Source organism: Chiloscyllium plagiosum, unplaced genomic scaffold (assembly GCF_037043375.1).
Source record: "Chiloscyllium plagiosum isolate Xiang-an unplaced genomic scaffold, Cpla_swu_hap1 HiC_scaffold_27, whole genome shotgun sequence".
Classification (NCBI taxonomy): domain Eukaryota; kingdom Metazoa; phylum Chordata; class Chondrichthyes; order Orectolobiformes; family Hemiscylliidae; genus Chiloscyllium; species Chiloscyllium plagiosum.
The window spans coordinates 23067766-23086340 of record NW_028270165.1 but is presented as its reverse complement, the minus strand read 5'-3'; the positions used below and the strand labels follow the sequence as shown (position 1 = coordinate 23086340).

Genomic DNA, 18575 nt, shown 5'->3' with positions numbered 1-18575 from the left:
AGGAGTGATGGCCGAGTGCCATTATCGATTGGACCATCAACCCAGTTCCAGGGACTCCGGGTTTGAATCCCTCCCCGACAGATGGCAGAATTGGTATTTGGTCAGAAATGTGGAGTTCGGAATCTAACGATGAGAGTGTTTCAGGGAGAGGGTGGTGCAGGGGAGAAAGCCCCCATCTGATTCACTCTCTCCCTTGTTAGGGAAGGGAACCGCCATTGTGGGAAAGGATTCACTCGGTTGTTCCAGCTGCATCCTTTACCCGGTCTGGCCTACACGTGACTCCAGACCCACAGCAGTCTGGTTGACTCTACACTGCCCCTTCCTGGCAAAGGAGTGGGGAGAAACTTACTTGGAGACAAGGTATGGGGTGAAATTGCTGAGTGAGGCAATACTTCCTCCAGGTTACGGCTTTACCAAGGATCCAATTACAAAGGGACAACTTGCTGCTGGCCAATAGTAAAGACAGTGAGGGGGGGTCGGACAAGGGGAGGTGTGGTGTGTGCACTTTGACCTTGAGCTGTTCAAAAAGCAACTACTTTTTTCTCTGCCTTTTTGCTGGGGGGATCTGAAGCTGTAACAAAGTTGGGTTGCAATAAAGGTTACCTGAACTTACCACTGGGCTCAGACTCTCATTGAAAGCTTTGAGCTCCAAGAGGTTTTTGTTTTAAAGCTGCTCATTTCTTTCAGCCTCCTGCACTAAGTTTAGAACAAAGAACATAGAACAATCCAGCGCAGAACAGGCCCTTCGGCCCTCGATGTTGCGTCGACCTGTGAACTATTCTCGTTCCCCTACACTATCCCAAAATCATCCATGCACTTATGTAAGGATTGTTTAAATCTCCCTCATGTGGCTGAGTTGACTACCTTAGCAGGTAGGGCATTCCCCTCCCTTACCACTCTGTGTAAAGAACTTGTCTCTGACATCTGTCTTAAAGCTGTCACCCCTCAATTTGTAGTTATGCCCCCTCGTACACGCTGACGTGATCATCCTAGGAAAACGTCTTTCTCTGTCTACCCTATCTAATCCTCTGACCATCTTGTATGTCTCTATCAAATCCCCCCCTTAGCCGCCGCCTTTCCAATGAGAAAAGTCCCAAGTCTCTCAGCCTTTCCTCATAAGACCTTCCCTCCAGACCAAGCAACATCCTGGTAAATCTCCTCTGCTTTTCCAATGCTTCCACATCCTTTCTGTAATTGGGTGACCAGAACTGTACACAATATTCCAAGTGTGGCTGCACCAGCGTTTTGTATAGTTGCAGCATGATATTGCGGTTCCGGAACTCGATCCCTCTACCAATGAAACCTAACACACCGTATGCCTTCTTCACAGCACTATCCACCTGGGTGGCAACTGTCAGGGATTGACGCACATGGACTCCAAGATCCCTCTGCACATCCACACTACCAAGAATCTTTACATTGACCAAGTACTCTGCCATTCTGTTATTCTTCCCAAAGTGCATCACCTCGCATTTAGCTGCATTGAACTCCATTTGTCACCTCTCGGCCCAATTCTGCAGTTTATCCAAATTTCCCCCTGCAACCTGTAACATTCTTCCAAACTGTCCACCGACTTTAGTGTCGTCTGCAAATTTACGAATCCATCCACCTATGCCTGTGTCTAAGTCAGTTATAAAAATGACAAACAGCAGTGGTCCCGAAACTAGTAATTGGACTCCAGACTTAATATTTTCCATCAACCACCACTCGCTGCCTTCTTCCAGTTTCTAATCCAAACTGTTAAATCACCCTCAATTCAATGCCTCTGCATTTTCTCCATCAGCCTCCCATGTGGAACCTTATCAAAGGCTTTACTGAAGTCCAAGTGTACCACATCAACTGCCCTACCCTCATCAACATCTACCTTCTCAAAGAACTCAATGAGATTTGTGAGACGCGACCTGCCCTCCACGAAACCATGTTGACTGTCTGAAATCAAATTGTTGCTTACTAGATGATTTTAAATCTTCTCTTATAATCCTTTCCAAAATCTTTTCTACAATAGATATAAGGATCACTGGTCTATAATTACCTGGGTCAACTCTGCTGCCCTACTTGAACAAGGGCACAATATTTGCAATCCTCCAGTCCTCGGGTACTAAACCCGTAGACAATGACGACTCAAATATCAAAGCCCAAAGGCTCTGCTATCTCCTCCCTAGCTTCCCAGAGAATCCTCGGATAAATCCCATCCAGCCCAGGGGAATTGTCTACTTTCACTCCTTCTCAAATTGATAACACCTGTGTGTAACTGACCTCGATCCTTTCGAGTCTAATATCTCGTACCTCATTCTTTTCCTGAGTGAACACCGATACAGGCTCAACTTCTCACTTCTGTCTTTGACTGGCCCTATTCCTACCCTAATCATCCTTTTATTCCTCACATATCGATAGAAAGCTTGAGCGATTTCCTGTTTTCTATTTGCTAAAGGCTGCTCCTGTCCTCTCTTTGCTCTTCTTAACTCTCTCTTTAAATCCTTCCTACGTGATTTGTAATTCTCCATCGCCTCATCTGTTCCATCTTGCCTCATCAACACATAAGCCTCATGGAACAGCATCATAAGCCACAGAACTTATATCAAAACATCAGTGTCATGCAACTGATAGAATATATTGAACAAACTTAGATAGTCTTCATCTCTTAGAATGGGTGTGGGCTTTGGTTCATTAATATGTAACACTTTTAGAGTACTCAGTACAGTTCTGTTGGCCCTGTAATAGGAAGAATACTATTAGAGAGGGTTTAATAAAGATTTACCAGGATGTTGTAAGGACTGGAGGGTTTGAGGTTATAAGGAGAGGCTGGGACTTTATTCACTGGAGCACAGGAAGTTGGGGTGGGGTGACCTCATTGAGATTGATAAAATCATGAGGATTGGAGGTTAGGTGAATAACAAAGGGCTCTTGCTTAGCGTCGGCGAGCTCAAAACTAGGGGGCATTTTTTTTTAATGTGAAGAGAGAGATTTAAAAGGAACCGGAGGGGCAACATTTTGAAAGAGGGTGAGTTGCACGTGGAATGAACTTGCTGAGGATGTGGTAGATGCAGGTACAGTGACAACATTGAAACAGCATTTGGATGGGTACGTGAATGGAAAGGTTAGAGGGATATGGGCCAAATGCAGGCAAGTGGGACTGGTTTAGTTTGGAATCCTGGTCGGTATGGACGAATTGGACCGAAGTGTCTGTTTCTGTGCTGTATACCTTTATTGAAACTGGTAGAATTCTGAAAGGGGCTTGACAGGACAGATGCAGAGAAAATGCTCCTTTGGTGGGGAGGGTCATCGAATTCCGACAATGTGGAAGCGGGCCATTCAGCCCATTGATTCCTCTCTGGCCCTCTGAACAGTATCCCAACCATACCCAACCCCTTACTGCGTATTTCCCATGGCCAAGCCACCCTAACCTGTACATCCCTGGTCACTATGGGTAACTTAGCACGACCAATCCTCCCTAACCTACCACCCGAATCTATAACTTACCTTCTCAAGAATGTAATTTAAATGCAGAGCTTTTCTAAAAAAAATGTCAGTCTGACTCAACATTGGGACACAGACAGAATTCACACCTATTGTCTCTACTTATAAATAGGGCAACGTCTCTTCGAAATGTAGATTCATTTAGATATAACTGCGTCATTTTACATATGAAGATATCCCTTTGAATGTGCCCATATCCCTTTGAAATGTAATCTCGTCCATTTAAACCTCTTTATTTGCAGAAATACCCGTTAAAATGTCCACGTCCCTTTTAAAATGCAGATTGCCCCCTTTAGATATGACGCCGTTCCGTTAGATGTCGGAATATCTGTTTAAATTGAGCCGTGAGCTTTCCCAATGTAGACAGGGCTCCTGGAAACGTGGCAGGGTCCCCCCTGCAGCTGCAGAGCGAGACAGGAGAGTTTGTTTTTGTGAATGAGCAGTTGTAGCGCGAGGTGGCTGTTGCTCGGTGACGGTGAGGCTCCCCCGGCCCCGCCCATCCCCCCGTGCAGACGTCACGCGGGGGCGAAGGCGGTTGGGAGGAGAAGTCGCTCGAGCGGGGAAGCGGCGGGAGGGCGGCCGTTAGGAAAATGGCGCCGTGCGGCCCGGGGCAGACACCCGTCACTGGGCACCGCCGCCTTCCTGGCGCAGCTGCTGTGTCACGGCCACACCGGCCGGCTGTACAGCAGGCAGGAGCCGGTGAGCATTCTGGAGGCGGATGGGGTTAAGGGCCTGCTTGGGAACTCGTCGGCCGCCTGGGTGGTGGAGTTCTACTGGTCGTGGGGCGGCCCCTGTGTCAACTATGGGGCCACCTGGAAGGTACTGGGCCCGGGAGGTGAAAGGTGAGGCAGGTTGTGGGGGGACGGAGGGGAAGGAATGTGGGGCCTGTCCTGTCCTGTCATAGTGATATTTTACACTCACTTTCCATCTGCTTTTACTGGCGTTTGTGCTGTTTCCCCCTCACTGTGTGTTTAATCCTTGTGCTGTTTCCCCCTCACTGTTTGTTTAATCCTTGTGCTGTTTGCCCCTCGCTGTGTGTTTAATCCTTGTGCTGTTTGCCCCTCACTGTGTGTTTAATCCTTGTGCTGTTTGCCCCTCACTGTGTGTTTAATCCTTGTGCTGTTTGCCCCTCACTGTGTTTAATCCTTGTGCTGTTTGCCCCTCACTGTGTGTTTAATCCTTGTGCTGTTTACCCTTTGCTGTTACTTGTGCAATTGCTGAGGGTAGTGTGTAAATACTAGTGAAGGAGATTATGCACCAGCATGTCTATGTTCCTCAGGCATTGAAGGGGCAGGATCTGTTGAGAATGGTTGGTCAAGTGTGTGGTGTACTAAACCTTGTTAATATGGGTATAGTTATGATTTGGAGATGCCAGTGTTGGACCGGGATGTACAAAGTTAAAACTCACACAACACCAGGTTATAGTCCAACAGGTTTAATCAGCTGATGAAGTAGCATCGCTCCGAAAGCTAGTGTGCTTCCAATTAAACTTGTTGGACTATAACCTGGTGTTGTGATTTTTAACTGGGTATAGTTTGTTACTTGGAAAATATACTTTTTATTATTTAAAGTCATAGAGATGTGCAGCACGGAAACAGACCCATTTGGTCCAACCTGTCCATGCCAGCCAAATATCCTAAATTAATCTAGTCACATTTGTCAGCACTTGGCTCATATCCCTCTAAACCCTTCCTATTCATAGACCCATCCAGATGCTTTTTAAATGCTGTAATTATACCGGCTTCCACTACTTCCTCTGGCAGTTCATTCCATACATGCACCACCCCTTAGGTACCTTTTATATCTTTCTGCTCTCGCCCTAAACCTGTGCCCTCTAGTTGTGAACTTCACCCCAACACTGAGGAAAAGACATAAAAACATTGAGCAGCCAGACAAATGCAAAAGCAATAAAATATCGAGACACATAGTGTAAAACAAATTATGGCTCTAATCCTTTTTGTTCTCTGAGGCATATGGACACTTAATCTGTCAATAACATCAGCATTGCTACAGAGCATATTGTGTACACTCCTCAGTGTCAACAAGCAGGGCACATGTTTGCCGGTGTCACCAAAACATTGGGCATGTTCCTCGCTGTTGGCAGAAAAGGGGCGAGACCTACTTTTGATGGACAAATAAGGAGCACTGGAGGACCAGAAGGAGAGTTGTCCTCATGCCAATTGGAGCTCCCCTATTGTCTGAATGCGGAAGGTGGACCATGAGCTTCTTAAGGTCCTGCTCCTCCTCTCACACTGAATGAAGATTGAGCTTCACCTCAGACTGCAACTTCCTTCCTCTGTCCAACATCTGAGAGTACAGCAATCTCTTTTCTCACCCCCTTTTCCATTTACGTTTCATTCTGGGGTTCAATTGTTGACTTGGAGCAACTGAAAGGAATGGGAATGAATCCAGACTCTGGAAAAGTTAGTCCATGCCTGTGTCTCAATTGGCAATACAGACAGGCAGGAGTCTGTAAGAATGCAGCAAGCCAGGCAGTATCAGGAGGTGGAGAAGTCGATGTTTCGGGTGTAACCCTTGTTCAGGACTGGGGGTGAGTATAGGGAGAGCTGCAGAACAAGGGTATGCTGAGGGCAGGGTGATGAACTGGGGATAGGTGTAAATAGGTAGAGGGTACGACCTGGTTGGTGAATGTGAGGAAGGAACCTAGTTGGTGGCAGGGAGGTGGAGGGGCAGGGGCTCAGAAGGGAGGTTATTTGAAATTGGAGAACTCACTGTTGAGTCCTTCGGGCTGTGGACTGCTCAGGTGGAAGATGAGATGTTGTTCCTCCAATTTGCACTGTGCTTTGTTGTGGCAATGGATGGGACCAAAAATGGTCATGTCAGAAAGGGAGTGGGAAGGGGAATGAAAATGGGTGGTGACTGGGAGGTCCGGTCGGCCTCTGCAGACCTTGCTGCGATGCTCGGCGAACCGTTCCCCAAGTTTATGCTCGTGCTCCCCGACGTAGAGAAGGCCACAGTTGGCAAATATAGTAGGTAAAAACAATGACTGCAGATGCTGGAAACCAGATTCTGGATCAGTGGTGCTGGAAGAGCACAGCAATTCAGGCAGCATCCGAGGACAGGCAAAATCGACATTTCGGGCAAAAGCCCTTCATCAGGAATAAAGGCAGAGAGACTGAAACGTGGAGAGATAAGCTCGAGGAGGGTGGGGGTGGGGATAGAGTAGCATAAAGTACAATAGGTCAGTGGGGAAGGAGATGAAGGTGATAGGTCAGGGAGGAGCGGGTGGAGTGGATAGGTGGAAAAGGAGCTAGGCAGGTCGGACAAGTCCGGACACGTCAGGGGATCGTGTTGCTGGAGGTTAGAAGCTAGGATGAGGTGGGGGAAGGGGAAATGAGGAAACTGTTGAAATCCACATTGATGCCCTGGGGTTGAAGTGTTCCGAGGCGGAAGATGAGGCGTTCTTCCTCCATGCGTCTGGTGGTGAGGGAGCGGCGATGGAGGAGGCCCAGCACTAATAAATGATATTAGTGGATGTGCAGGTAAAATTTTGATGGATGTGGAAGGCTCCTTTAGGGCCTTGGATGGAGGTGAGGGAGGAGGTGTGGGCACAGGTTTTATAGTTCCTGCGGTGGCAGGGGAAAGTGCCAGGATGGGAGGGTGGGTCGTAGGGGGGCGTGAACCTGACCAGGTAGTCACGGAGGGAACGGTCTTTGCGGAAGGCGGAGAGGGGTGGGGAAGGAAATATATCCCTGGTGGTGGGGTCTGTTTGGAGGTGGCGGAAATGTCGGCGGAAGATTTGGTTTATGCGAAGGTTGGTAGGGTGGAAGGTGAGCACCAGGGGCGTTCTGTCCTTGTTGCGGTTGGAGGGGTTGGGTCTGAAGGTGGAGGTGCGGGATGTGGACGAGATGCATTGGAGGGCAACTTTAACCACGTGGGAAGGGAAATTGCGGTCTCTAAAGAAGGAGGCCATCTGGTGTGTTCTATGGTGGAACTGCTCCTCCTGGGAGCAGATACGGCGGAGGAATTGGGAATACGGGATGGCATTTTTGCAAGAGGTAGGGTGGGAAGAGGTGTAATCCAGGTAGCTGTCCGAGTCGGTGGGTTTGTAGAAAATGTCAGTGTCAAGTCGGTCGTCACTGATGGAGATGGAGAGGTCCAGGAAGGGGAGGGAGGTGTCAGAGATGGTCCAGGTAAATTTAAGGTCAGGGTGGAATGTGTTGGTGAAGTTGATGAATTGCTCAACCTCCTCGCGGGAGCACGAGGTGGCGCCAATGCAGTCATCAATGTAGCGGAGGAAGAGGTGGGGAGTGGTGCCGGCGTAATTACGGAAGATCAACTGCTCTACGTAGCCAACAAAGAGACAGGCATAGCTGGGGCCCCTACGTGTGCCCATGGCTACCCCTTTGGTCTGGAGGAAGTGGGAGGATTCAAAGGAGAAATTGTTAACCTGCACATCCACTAATATCATTTATTGTATCCGTTGCTCCCAATGCGGTCTCCTCTACATTGGGGAGACTGGGCACCTCCTAGCAGAGCGCTTTAGGAACATCTCCGGGACACCCGCACCAATCAACCAAATCGCCCTGTGGCTCAACATTTCAACTCCCCCTCCCACTCTGCGGAGGACATGGAGGTGCTGGGCCTCCTCCATCGCCGCTCCCTCACCACCAGACGCATGGAGGAAGAACGCCTCATCTTCCGCCTCGGAACACTTCAACCCCAGGGCATCAATGTGGATTTCAACAGTTTCCTCATTTCCCCTTCCCCCACCTCATCCTAGCTTCTAACCTCCAGCAACACGATCCCCTGACGTGTCCGGACTTGTCTGACCTGCCTAGCTCCTTTTCCACCTATCCACTCCACCCTCTCCTCCCTGACCTATCACCTTCATCTCCTTCCCCACTGACCTATTGTACTCTATGCTACTCTATCCCCACCCCCACCCTCCTCTAGCTTATCTCTCCACGTTTCAGTCTCTCTGCCTTCATTCCTGATGAAGGGCTTTTGCCCGAAACGTCGATTTTGCCTGTCCAGGCAAATATAGTACCCCAACTTAAAGTTACAGCCTTTGCTGTGAAAAAAAGTAGAAAGGTATATTATTTAAATGGTGATATATTGGGATGTGGAGAATGTGAGGACTGGATTAGAGTCAAAAAGTGTGGTGCTGGAAAAGCACAGTAGGTCAAGCAGCATCCGAGCAGTAGGACAGTCAAGGTTTTGGGCGCAAGCCCTTCATCAAGAATGATGCGTGGATGTTCAGGGGGCATCAGTGTCCATCTGTGCCAGTTGTCAGACAGGTGCAGCAGGCAATGAGGAAGGCAAGTGGTGTATTAGCAAGAGGAATTAAGTTCAGAAGCGGGGATGTCTTTCTGCAGTTGGGGGGTCATTGAATATTCGAGGAGATAGTGAGGTCTGCCGATGCTGGAGATCAGAGCTGAAAATGTGTTGCTGGAACAGCGCAGCAGGTCAGGCAGCATCCAGGGAACAGGAGAATTGACGTTTGATTCCTAAAGAAAGGCTTATGCCCGAAACGTCGATTCTCCTGTTCCCTGGATGCTGCCTGACCTGCTGTGCTGTTCCAGAAACACATTTTCAGGTCATTGAATATATTCAAGGCTGAGTTCATCTGATTTTTATGTGGATGTTTATGGGGAAGGAAAGAAAATGGTCTTGAGACAAGTACAGAACCGAGTTACAGAACCATACAGCACAGAAACAGACCCTTCAGTCCAACTAGTCCATGCTGACTATGTTCACCAGCTAAAACAGTCCCACCTGCCAGTGTTTTGTCCCATACCCTTCTGAACATTTCCTAATCATGTAATTATCCAAATGTCTTTTAAACCTTGTAACTGTACCTGCACCCACCACTTCCTCTGGATATTCAGTCCACACGTGAACCACACTCTGTATATAAAAAATATTGTGCCCTTCAAGTCTTTTTAAAATCTCTTTCTCCTCTCACATTCAAAATTTGCTCCCTCATCTTGAAACCCCCAGCCTAGGGGAAGGACACCTGTCATTCACCTCATCTCTCCCCTCATGATTTTATAAACCTTGATAAGGTCACATCTCCACCTCCTATGCTCCAGTGAAAAAATCCCAGCCCATCCACCTAGATGCAGGTAGATCCATATCCAGTCATGATCGGATCAATGCTGGTCCCAATTCTCTCTCACGGTGTCCAGGACAGCAAGAGACCACAAGACATAGGAGCAGAAATTAGACCACCAGGTCTGCTCATTCCATTCAATCATCGCTGATCAGTTTCTCAATCCCATTCTTCCACTTTCAACAAAGTGAAAACGGACGGAGAGAGTGTGGGATGGAGATTTTCCGCTTCTAGGGAATAATAGAGGAAAGAGAGTTCACTGTAAATTAGAATTTTTGGGATCGGCTGATGAGCCGAGGAGTGTCAGTTGGAGTTTAATTTAGAGAAGTCTGAGGTTTGCATTTTGGTCAAGCAATCCAGGCAGGACTGATACAGTTAGGGGAATGTTGCAAAATAAAGAGACCTTGGAGTGCAGGTTCATAGTTCCTTGAAAGTGGAGTCTCAGGTGGATAGAATAGTGAAGAAGGCGTTGGTTTGCTTTCCTTCATTGCTCAGAGCATTCAGTATAGGAGTTGGGAGGTCATGTAATACACCCTTCCCCCTCAAATGTGTGGTATCTAACTGCTTCATTGTTTCAAGTGAATACAGCCCACACCTCCCGCTACTGCCATAACATGAAAGCACTAGCTTTTGGAGTTCTGCTCTTTTAGCAGGTGGTTGTGGAGAATAAGATCATGATCACAGAATTTATAGCCAAAGGAGTCCAGTGTCATGGAGATGTGATACATTAAACAATTTAGATTAAATCTTCCATCTTTTAGAATGGGGTTCTGTTCTTTGGTATGTTAATCCCAGAACCTGTTTTCAGTAACTTTCTCAAGAACGTAATTTTAAATGCAGAGCTTTTCTATCCAAAATGTCAGACTGACTCGACATTGGGACCCAGACAGAATTCACACCGATTAAAGGGTAGGCTGGGACTTTTTTCATTGGAGCACAGGAGGTTGAAAGGTGAAGGTGTCGGGTGCCTCGTTAGCAAGTTTGCAGATGACGCTCAGATTGATGGAATATCAGATAGTGAAGGGGACTGTCAGATGATACTGCAGAATATAGATTGGAGAGTTGGGAAGAGAAATGGAGTTTAATCCGGACAAATGCGAGGTGATGCATTTTGGAAGGTGCAATTCGAGAGCAAACTATACATTAAATGGGAAGGTCCTGGGGGAAATTGATGTACAGAGATCTGGGTGTTCAGATCTATTGTTCTCTGAAGATAGCAACATCTGTCAGTAGAGTGGTTAAGGCAGCATGCAACATGCTTTCCATCATCGGACGGAGTATTGAGTACAAGAGCTGGCAGGTCATGTTAAAGTTATATAAGATTTTGGTTCGGCCACATTTGGAATACTGCTGTACAATTCCGGTCGCCAGATTTCCCAAAGGATGTGGATGCTTTGGAGAGGGTGCAGAGGAGGTTCACCAGGATGTTGCCTGTTATAGAGAGCGCTAACTATGAGGAGAGGTTGAGTAGATTAGGAGTATTTTCATTGGAAATAAGGAGGTTGAGGAGGGGTCTTGATTGAGGCCTATAAAACCATGAGTCTTGTAGACAGGGGTGGATAGGAAGAATTTTTTTTTCCCCCATAGGGGAAGACTTAATTACTAGGAGTCACGAGTTCAAAGTGAGAGGGGAAAGGTTTGAGGGAGATCTACATGGAAAGTTCTTTACGCAGAGGGTGGTGGGTGCCTCATGCAGTGGAGGCAGTAGGGCTGGGATCGATAGCGTCATTTAAGATGTATCTAGACAGATACATGAATCGGCAGGGAGCAAAGGGATACAGATCCTTAGAAAATAGGCGGCAGGTTTAGATAGAGAATCTCGATCAGCATAACCTTGGAGGGCTGAAGGGCCTGTTCCTGTGCTGTAGGGTTCTTTGTTCTCTTTATAGAGGTTTCCAAAACCATGAGGGGCATAGATAAGGTGAACGGCATGTGTCATTTCAAGATTAGGCCGCAAATTAAGGTGAGAGGAGAAAGATTTTAATAAGATGAGGAGCACCTTTTTTGTAAACAGAGTGGTTTGTGTGTGGAATAAATGTCCAGAGGAAATAGTGGATGCTGGTTGTGTAACAACATTTAAAAGACATTTGGATAAGTACATGAATAGGAAAGGTTCAGGGGGATATGGGCCAAACACAGGTAGGTGGGACTAGTTTAGTTTGTGAATATAGTCAGCATGGACTAGTTGGGCTGAAGGGTCTGTTTCTGTGCTGTATGACCCTTTAACTGTTCTGTACTGGTCTTAAAATCATTTTACTTGCCTTCCCCCAGAAACATCCACTTCTTTCTTGTTCTAAAATCAGACGAACTCAGCCTTGAATATGTTCAATGACCCCCTAACTGCAGAGACTTCTGAACTCATTTCCTCTTGCTAATATACCACTTGCCTTGCTGATTGCTTGCTGCACCTGTCTGACAACTGGCAGTGACTGGTGTGGAAGGATGCTGAGGCCACTTTTTACATCCACACATCATTCCTGAGGAAGGGCTCATGCCTGAAACGTTGATTCTCCTGCTTCTCGGATGCTGTCTGATCTGCTGTGCTTTTCCAGTGCCACACTTTTCAACTGTCATCTCCAGCATCTGCAGTCCTCACTTTCTCCACATCCCAATATGTCACCATTTAAACAACGCACCTCCTTTCAGCAGTTATTTGTTCGTAACTGAGGCTATAACTTCACACTGTGGGACTGCATTTGCCATGTGTTTGCCAATTGAGATACAGACCTGGACCAACGTTTCCCGACTCTGTCCCCTCCCTGGATTCACTCACTTTCTTCAGTTGCTGCAAGTCAACAATTGGCTTCTCATTGGTCCATTTGAAGAAGGATTTGCGCCATTTTTGCAGACAGCGAAGAGCATGAATGGCTTTTGCTGAACCAGCATGGAAACAGACCCTTCGGTCCAACCCGTCCATGCCGACCAGATATCCCATCCCAATCTAGTCCCACCTGCCAGCATTTGGCCCATATCCCTCCAAACCCTTCCTATTCATGTACCCATCCAAATGCCTCTTAAATGTTACAATTGTACCAGCCTCCACCGCTTCCTCTGGCAGCTCATTCCATACACGTACCACTTTCTGTGTGAAAAAGTTTCCCAGTAGGTCTCTTTTATATCTTTCCCCTCTCACCCTAAACCTATACCCTTGACTTCTGGACTCCCACACCCCAGGGAAAAGACTTTGTCGATCTATCCTATCCATGCCCCTTTGTAGACCACAGCTTCCGACGCTCCAGAGAAAATAGCCCCAACCTGTTTAGCCTCTCCCTATACCTCAAATCCTCCAACCCTGGCAACATCCTTGTGAATCTTTTCTGAACTCTTTCAAGTTTCACAAAATCTTTCCAATAGGAAGGAGACCAGAATTGCGCACAATATTGCAACAGTGGCCTAACCAATGTCCTGTACAACCGCCACATGACCTCCCAACTTCTGGACTCAATACTCTGACCAATAAAGGAAAGCATACCAAACACCATCTTTACACTTCTATCTATCTGCGACGCCAGTTTCAAGGAGATATGAACCTGCACTCTGAGGTGTCTTCGTTCAGCAACACTCCCTAGGACCTTACCATTAAGTGTATAAGTCCTGCTAAGATTTGCTTTCCCAAAATGCAGCACTTCACATTTATCTGAATTAAACTCCATCTGCCACTTCTCAGCCCATTGGCCAATCTGGTCAAGATCCTGTTGTAATCTGAGGTAACCCTCTTCACTGTCCACTGCACCTCCAATTTTGGTATCATCTACAAACTTTCTAACTGTACCTCTAATGCTCGCATCCAAATCATTAATGTAAATGACAAAATGTAGAGGGCCCAGCACCGATCCTTCTGGCACTCCACTGGTCACAGGCCTCCAGTCTGAAAAACAACCCTCCATCACCACCCTCTGTCTTCTACCTTTCAGCCAGTTCTGTATCCAAATGGCTAGTTCTCCCTGTATTCCATGAGATCTAATCTTGCTAATCAGTCTCCCATTGGGAACCTTGTCGAACGCCTTACTGAAGTCTATACCGCTCTGCCCTCCTCAATCCTCTTTACTTCCTCAAAAAACTCAAAATTTGAGACATGATTTCCCACACAAAAAGCCATGTTGACCATCCCTAATCAGTCCTTGCCTTTCCAAACACATGTACCACCTGTCCCTCAGGACTCCCTCCAACAACGTGCCCGCCACCGATGTCAGGCTCACTGGTCTATAGTTCCCTGGCTTGTCCTTACCACCCTTCTTAAACAGTGGCACCACGTTAGCCAACCTCCAGTCTTCCGACACCTCACCTGACATGCGCAGTGTGCTCTATGGAGATGCTGTTCCTGATGGATTTAAAGTGTCCAAATGCCACAATTTCTTCCCCTGTCACTCGACATAACCACGCACGCTGCTCGCTGTGTTTGATGTTCATCTTCCCTATAACCCTCATGATTTTATAAATCTCAAATGAGGTCACCCCTCAACCTCCTGTGCTCCAGTGAAGAGTGTCTCAGCCTCTCCTTACAACTCAAACTCTCCAGTCCTGGCATCATCCTGGTAAATCTTTACTGAACCCTTTCTAATAGAATTCTTCCTATTACAGGAAGCGTTCTCAGTACTCTACAAGTGGCTTCACCAACATCCTGTACAACTTCAACATTATGTCCCAGCTTCTTTATTCAATGGTGTGAACAATTAAGGTAAGTGTGCTGAATGCCTTCTGAAGCTTCCTTCCAACCAGTGATGCAACTTTCAAAGAAGTATATATCTGAACCGCCCCCCACCATATCCCTCTGTACAAGCCCTGCCCTCCCTTATTTTGGCAAAATGCAACCCCTCACCTTTTATCTATACACATGTTCTCTCTCAGACATACACACATACACGCCCCCCCAACACACACACCCTTTCACAGACTTCTCCATCACACTCACTTTACCAAGCATGTGCACACATACTCTCTTACACGCACTCTCATGCTGCACACATACATATAACAATGTGGTGCATTTGCAGAATTATATTTACAGATATATTCAATTTTGCACAAAACGCACAATATGCAGGTAGTCAATCCATGTAATATTTTATAAATTCCTAGTTTGGAAATAGAACCAGTCCGATTTAAGATTGGGATATTCTCACACCTTTCATGCATTGTCTGGACTGAGATGTCACCTGTTTTTTAAAAAGACCTTAAGTGATCTTGAGAATATGACTTAATAGTAGTACTGCGATGTACACATTAATGAACTAAAACCTGCAACCCATTCTAAAAGATGAAAGATTTAACAGCAATCTACGTTTGTCAATATATCATCAGTTGTATGACACTGATCTTTTGCTCTTAACTCTGTGTCTTATGATCTTGCTCCACAGTTACCCGATGAAGGAGCAGCACTCCGAAAGATGGTGCTTCCACATAAACCTGTTGGACTATAACCTGGTGTTGTGATTTTTAAACTGTGTCCAACCTAGTCCAACAGCAGCACCTCCACCTCCTTTCTAGTGAACACAGCCCATACTTCCCAGTGCTGCCAGTAAACTGCCGATGAAACGATGCACTCCTGAAAAATTTATAGTATTTAACGAAACCAGCTACTCATTCACTGCTCCATCTAATACACAACATTGGAAACTTAGTGCAGAAGGCTGCAAGAAATGAGCAGCTTTAAAACAAAAACCGCTTGGAGCTTTCAATGAGAGCCTGAGCCCAGCAGTGCGTTCTGGTTACCTTTTATTTTGTGTCCCAACATGGTTACAGCTTCAGATCCCCCCACCCCTCCCCCAGCAAAAAGGGCAGAGAAAGATTAGCTGTTTTTTAGACAACTCCACAACAGGGGAGAGGAACAAAGGGCGGGACAAGGCCAACAGCAGGCCCCCACATTACGCCTGCATTGCCTTGCACAGTTTACAAAAATCCCTTCCCCTTCAGAGACTCCCCACAGTGTGGGTGCAGGCCAACTGGCCCAAAGACTACACACCGATCCTCCGAAAGGTAACCCACCCACACAATTCCCCTATTGCTCAACATTTACCCCTGACTAATGCACCTAACCTGCACATCCCTGGGCACTATCTGAACCTGGACAAAGTTAAAAATCTCACAACACCAGGCTAGGTCCGACGGTTTATTTGGAAACACGAGCTTCGGAGCACTGCTTCTTCATCAGGTGATTGTGGACAATAAGATCATATGGCACAGAATTGATAGGAAAACATGACAGTGCCCTGCCACTGAACTGATATATTGAACAAACCTGGATTGTTAAGTCTTTCATATTTTAGAATAGGTTGCAGCAATCATCAATTAGATTACTTACAATGTGGAAACAGACCCTTCGGTCCAACAAGTCCACACCGCCCCGCCGAAGCGCAACCCACCCATACCCCCTACATTTACCCTTTACCTAACACTACGGGCAATTTAGCATGGCCAATTCACCTGACCTGCACATCTTTGGACTGTGGGAGGAAACCAGAGCACCCGGAGGAAACCCACGCAGACACGGGGAGAACGTGCAAACTCCACACAGTCAGTCGCCTGAGGCGGGAATTGAACCCAGGTCTCTGGAGCTGTGAGGCAGCAGTGCTAACCATTGTGCCACCGTGCCGCCCACTAAACAAAAACAAACATTGCATAGGGTTTTCTGATAGGAAGGAAACCAGAATTGCATGCAATATTCCAACTGTACAGCTGTAACATGACCTCCCAACTCCTGTACTCAATACTCTGACCAATAAAGGAAAGCATACCAAATGCCATCTGCACTATCCTATTGACCTGCGACTCCACTTTCATAGAGCTGTGAACCTGCACTCCAAGGTCTTTTTGTTCAGCAACACTCCCTCGGACCTTACCATTAAGTGTACAAGTCCTTCTAAGATTTGCTTTCCCAAAATGCAGCACCTCACATTTACCTAAATTAGATTCCACTTGCCACTTCTCAGCCCATTGGCCCATCTGATCAAGATCCCATTGTAATCTGAGGTAACCTCCTTCGTTGTCCACTACACCTCCAATTTTGGTGTCATCAGCAAACTTACTTACTATACCACTTATGCTCACATCCAAAAGGTAGTGGGCCCATTATCTATTTTCAAAGTGGAATTTACAATATATTACATGTATTGACTGCCTGCAGATTGTGCAGTCTTTGAGCAAAGTAGAATGTATTTGCAAACATCATGCTACAAAGACAAACTCCCACCATGGATGATCTATCATGTGTGCATGAGATAGAGAAAAAGTCCATGTCTGTGCTGTATATCTCTGTCTATTTGATAACAGATGCTTTATTCCTGTTGGTGTAAATGTTGTTGTAATTCATAGCTGGGTACTAATAGATGTAAGGGTGACAGAATTCCTCAAGTAGGGCACTGTAAGATTCCTGGGAGACCCCTATTCCTGGTTTACTTCCTCATGAACAAACATTAAGCACGTGCGCCTATTTATGATTTTTGTTTCATTTTTTCTTGTTTGATTCCCTGCTATGACTGCACCTTGTATCAGGATGGTTGACAGGCTGGGAGATTGTGGGTTGGGTCTTGATTGAATATTTTATCGTTCCAGAAGTTATAAAAGGCGGGGTCAAAGCTTTAACAGAAATCCAGCAGAGCTGAGAACAGACCGACATCTTAGTCTGTGGGAACAGGTGGATCAACACAGGACAGAGAAATCAGGGCCTGAAATCTGAGCTGACACCAGACCACCGTGTGATCAGTGCTTTGATTTGCAGCATCCTTCTACATCAGTCAATGCCAGTTGTCAGACAGGTGCAGCAAGGCAAGTGGTATATTAACAAGCTGAACTGAGATTAGAAGTGGGGATGTCTTCCTGCAGTTAGGGGGTCATTGAATATATTCAAGGCTGAGTTCATCTGATTTTTGAACAATAAAGTGTGGATTTCTTTGTGCGCAGGAGGTTTTTTTTTATTTTGAATGGTTTATGTGTTGGATGCAGGTACAGTATCCACGTTGAAGGTGGAAGGCAAGAAAATGGTTTTAAGACCACGACAGAACAGTTACGTTAGACAGCACAGAAACGGACCCTTCAGTCCAACTATTCCATGCTGCCTACGTTCTCAAACTAAACTGGTGCCACTTGCCAGTGTTTGGCCCATATCCCTCCGCACCATGCCTCTTCATATACTTATCCAAATGTCTTTTAAACGTTGCATCTGAATGTGCATCCACCACTTCCTCTTTACATTTACTCTACACGTGAAACACTCTGTTTATAAACAAACTTTTCCTGATTCTGTCCACTCCGTGAATTCATTCCCTTTCCTTTCGGTTGCTGCAAGTCGTAAATTGAAGCCCAGAATGAAAAACATGGAAAAGGAGTTGTGAAGAGAGTACCATACACTCAGATGGTTGACAGAATAAGGAGGTTACAGTCTGGAGCAAACTCAATCTTCATTCAGAGAGAGCAGCAGCAGCTTCCGAAGCTCATGTTCCAACGTCTGCATTCAGACAATAGGAAGGCTCTGATTGGCAGGAGGACCAGTCACCTTCCGGTCCTCCAGGGCTCCTGACTGGCCTCTTTCACTACCCTGTGTCCCAATGATGCAACTTTCAAAGAACTATGTACCTGATTTGGAGATGCCGGTGTTGGACTGGGGTGTGCGAAGTTAAATTTCACACAATACCAGGTGATACTCTAACAGGCTCATTTGTAAGCACTAGCTTTTGGAGCACTGCTCTTTCATCAGGTGGTTGTGTCTTATGATCCTGTTCCACAAACACTCAATGAAGAAGCTCGTGCTTCCAAATAAGCCAGTTGGACGATAACCTGGTGTTGAGTTTTAACTTTATCCACCCCAGTCCAACACCGGCACCTCCACATCATGTCTAGTGAACCAAGCACACACTTCTCAGTGCTGCCAGGAAACTACAATGCTGATGACATTGCACTCCTGAAAATTTTACAATTTCTAACAATGCTAGCTACTCATTCACTGCTGCAACCGATACACAAGATTGGAAACATAGTACAGGAGACTGTCAGAAATGAGCACAGCAGGTCAGGCAGCATCTGAGGA

At 46.4% G+C, this 18575-nt stretch overlaps 1 protein-coding gene across 2 annotated transcripts in view; it reads left to right on the top strand.

The window, feature by feature from the left end:
• Positions 1-4023: 4023 nt before the first annotated feature.
• LOC148143441 (uncharacterized) overlaps positions 4024-18575 on the top strand; it is a 59109-nt gene continuing 44557 nt past the window's right edge. The window contains exons 1-3 of one of the 2 annotated variants that reach the window (XM_087974187.1): positions 4024-4176; positions 14135-14231; positions 17105-17437. In XM_087974187.1, coding sequence (XP_087830313.1) covers positions 4068-4176; positions 14135-14231; positions 17105-17228 — 330 coding nt within the window. In that variant the 5' untranslated portion in view covers positions 4024-4067 and the 3' untranslated portion in view covers positions 17229-17437. Of the gene's footprint in view, positions 4177-14134; positions 14232-17104; positions 17438-18575 lie in introns of those variants that run through there. The other variant, XM_087974186.1, reaches the window with a different exon arrangement.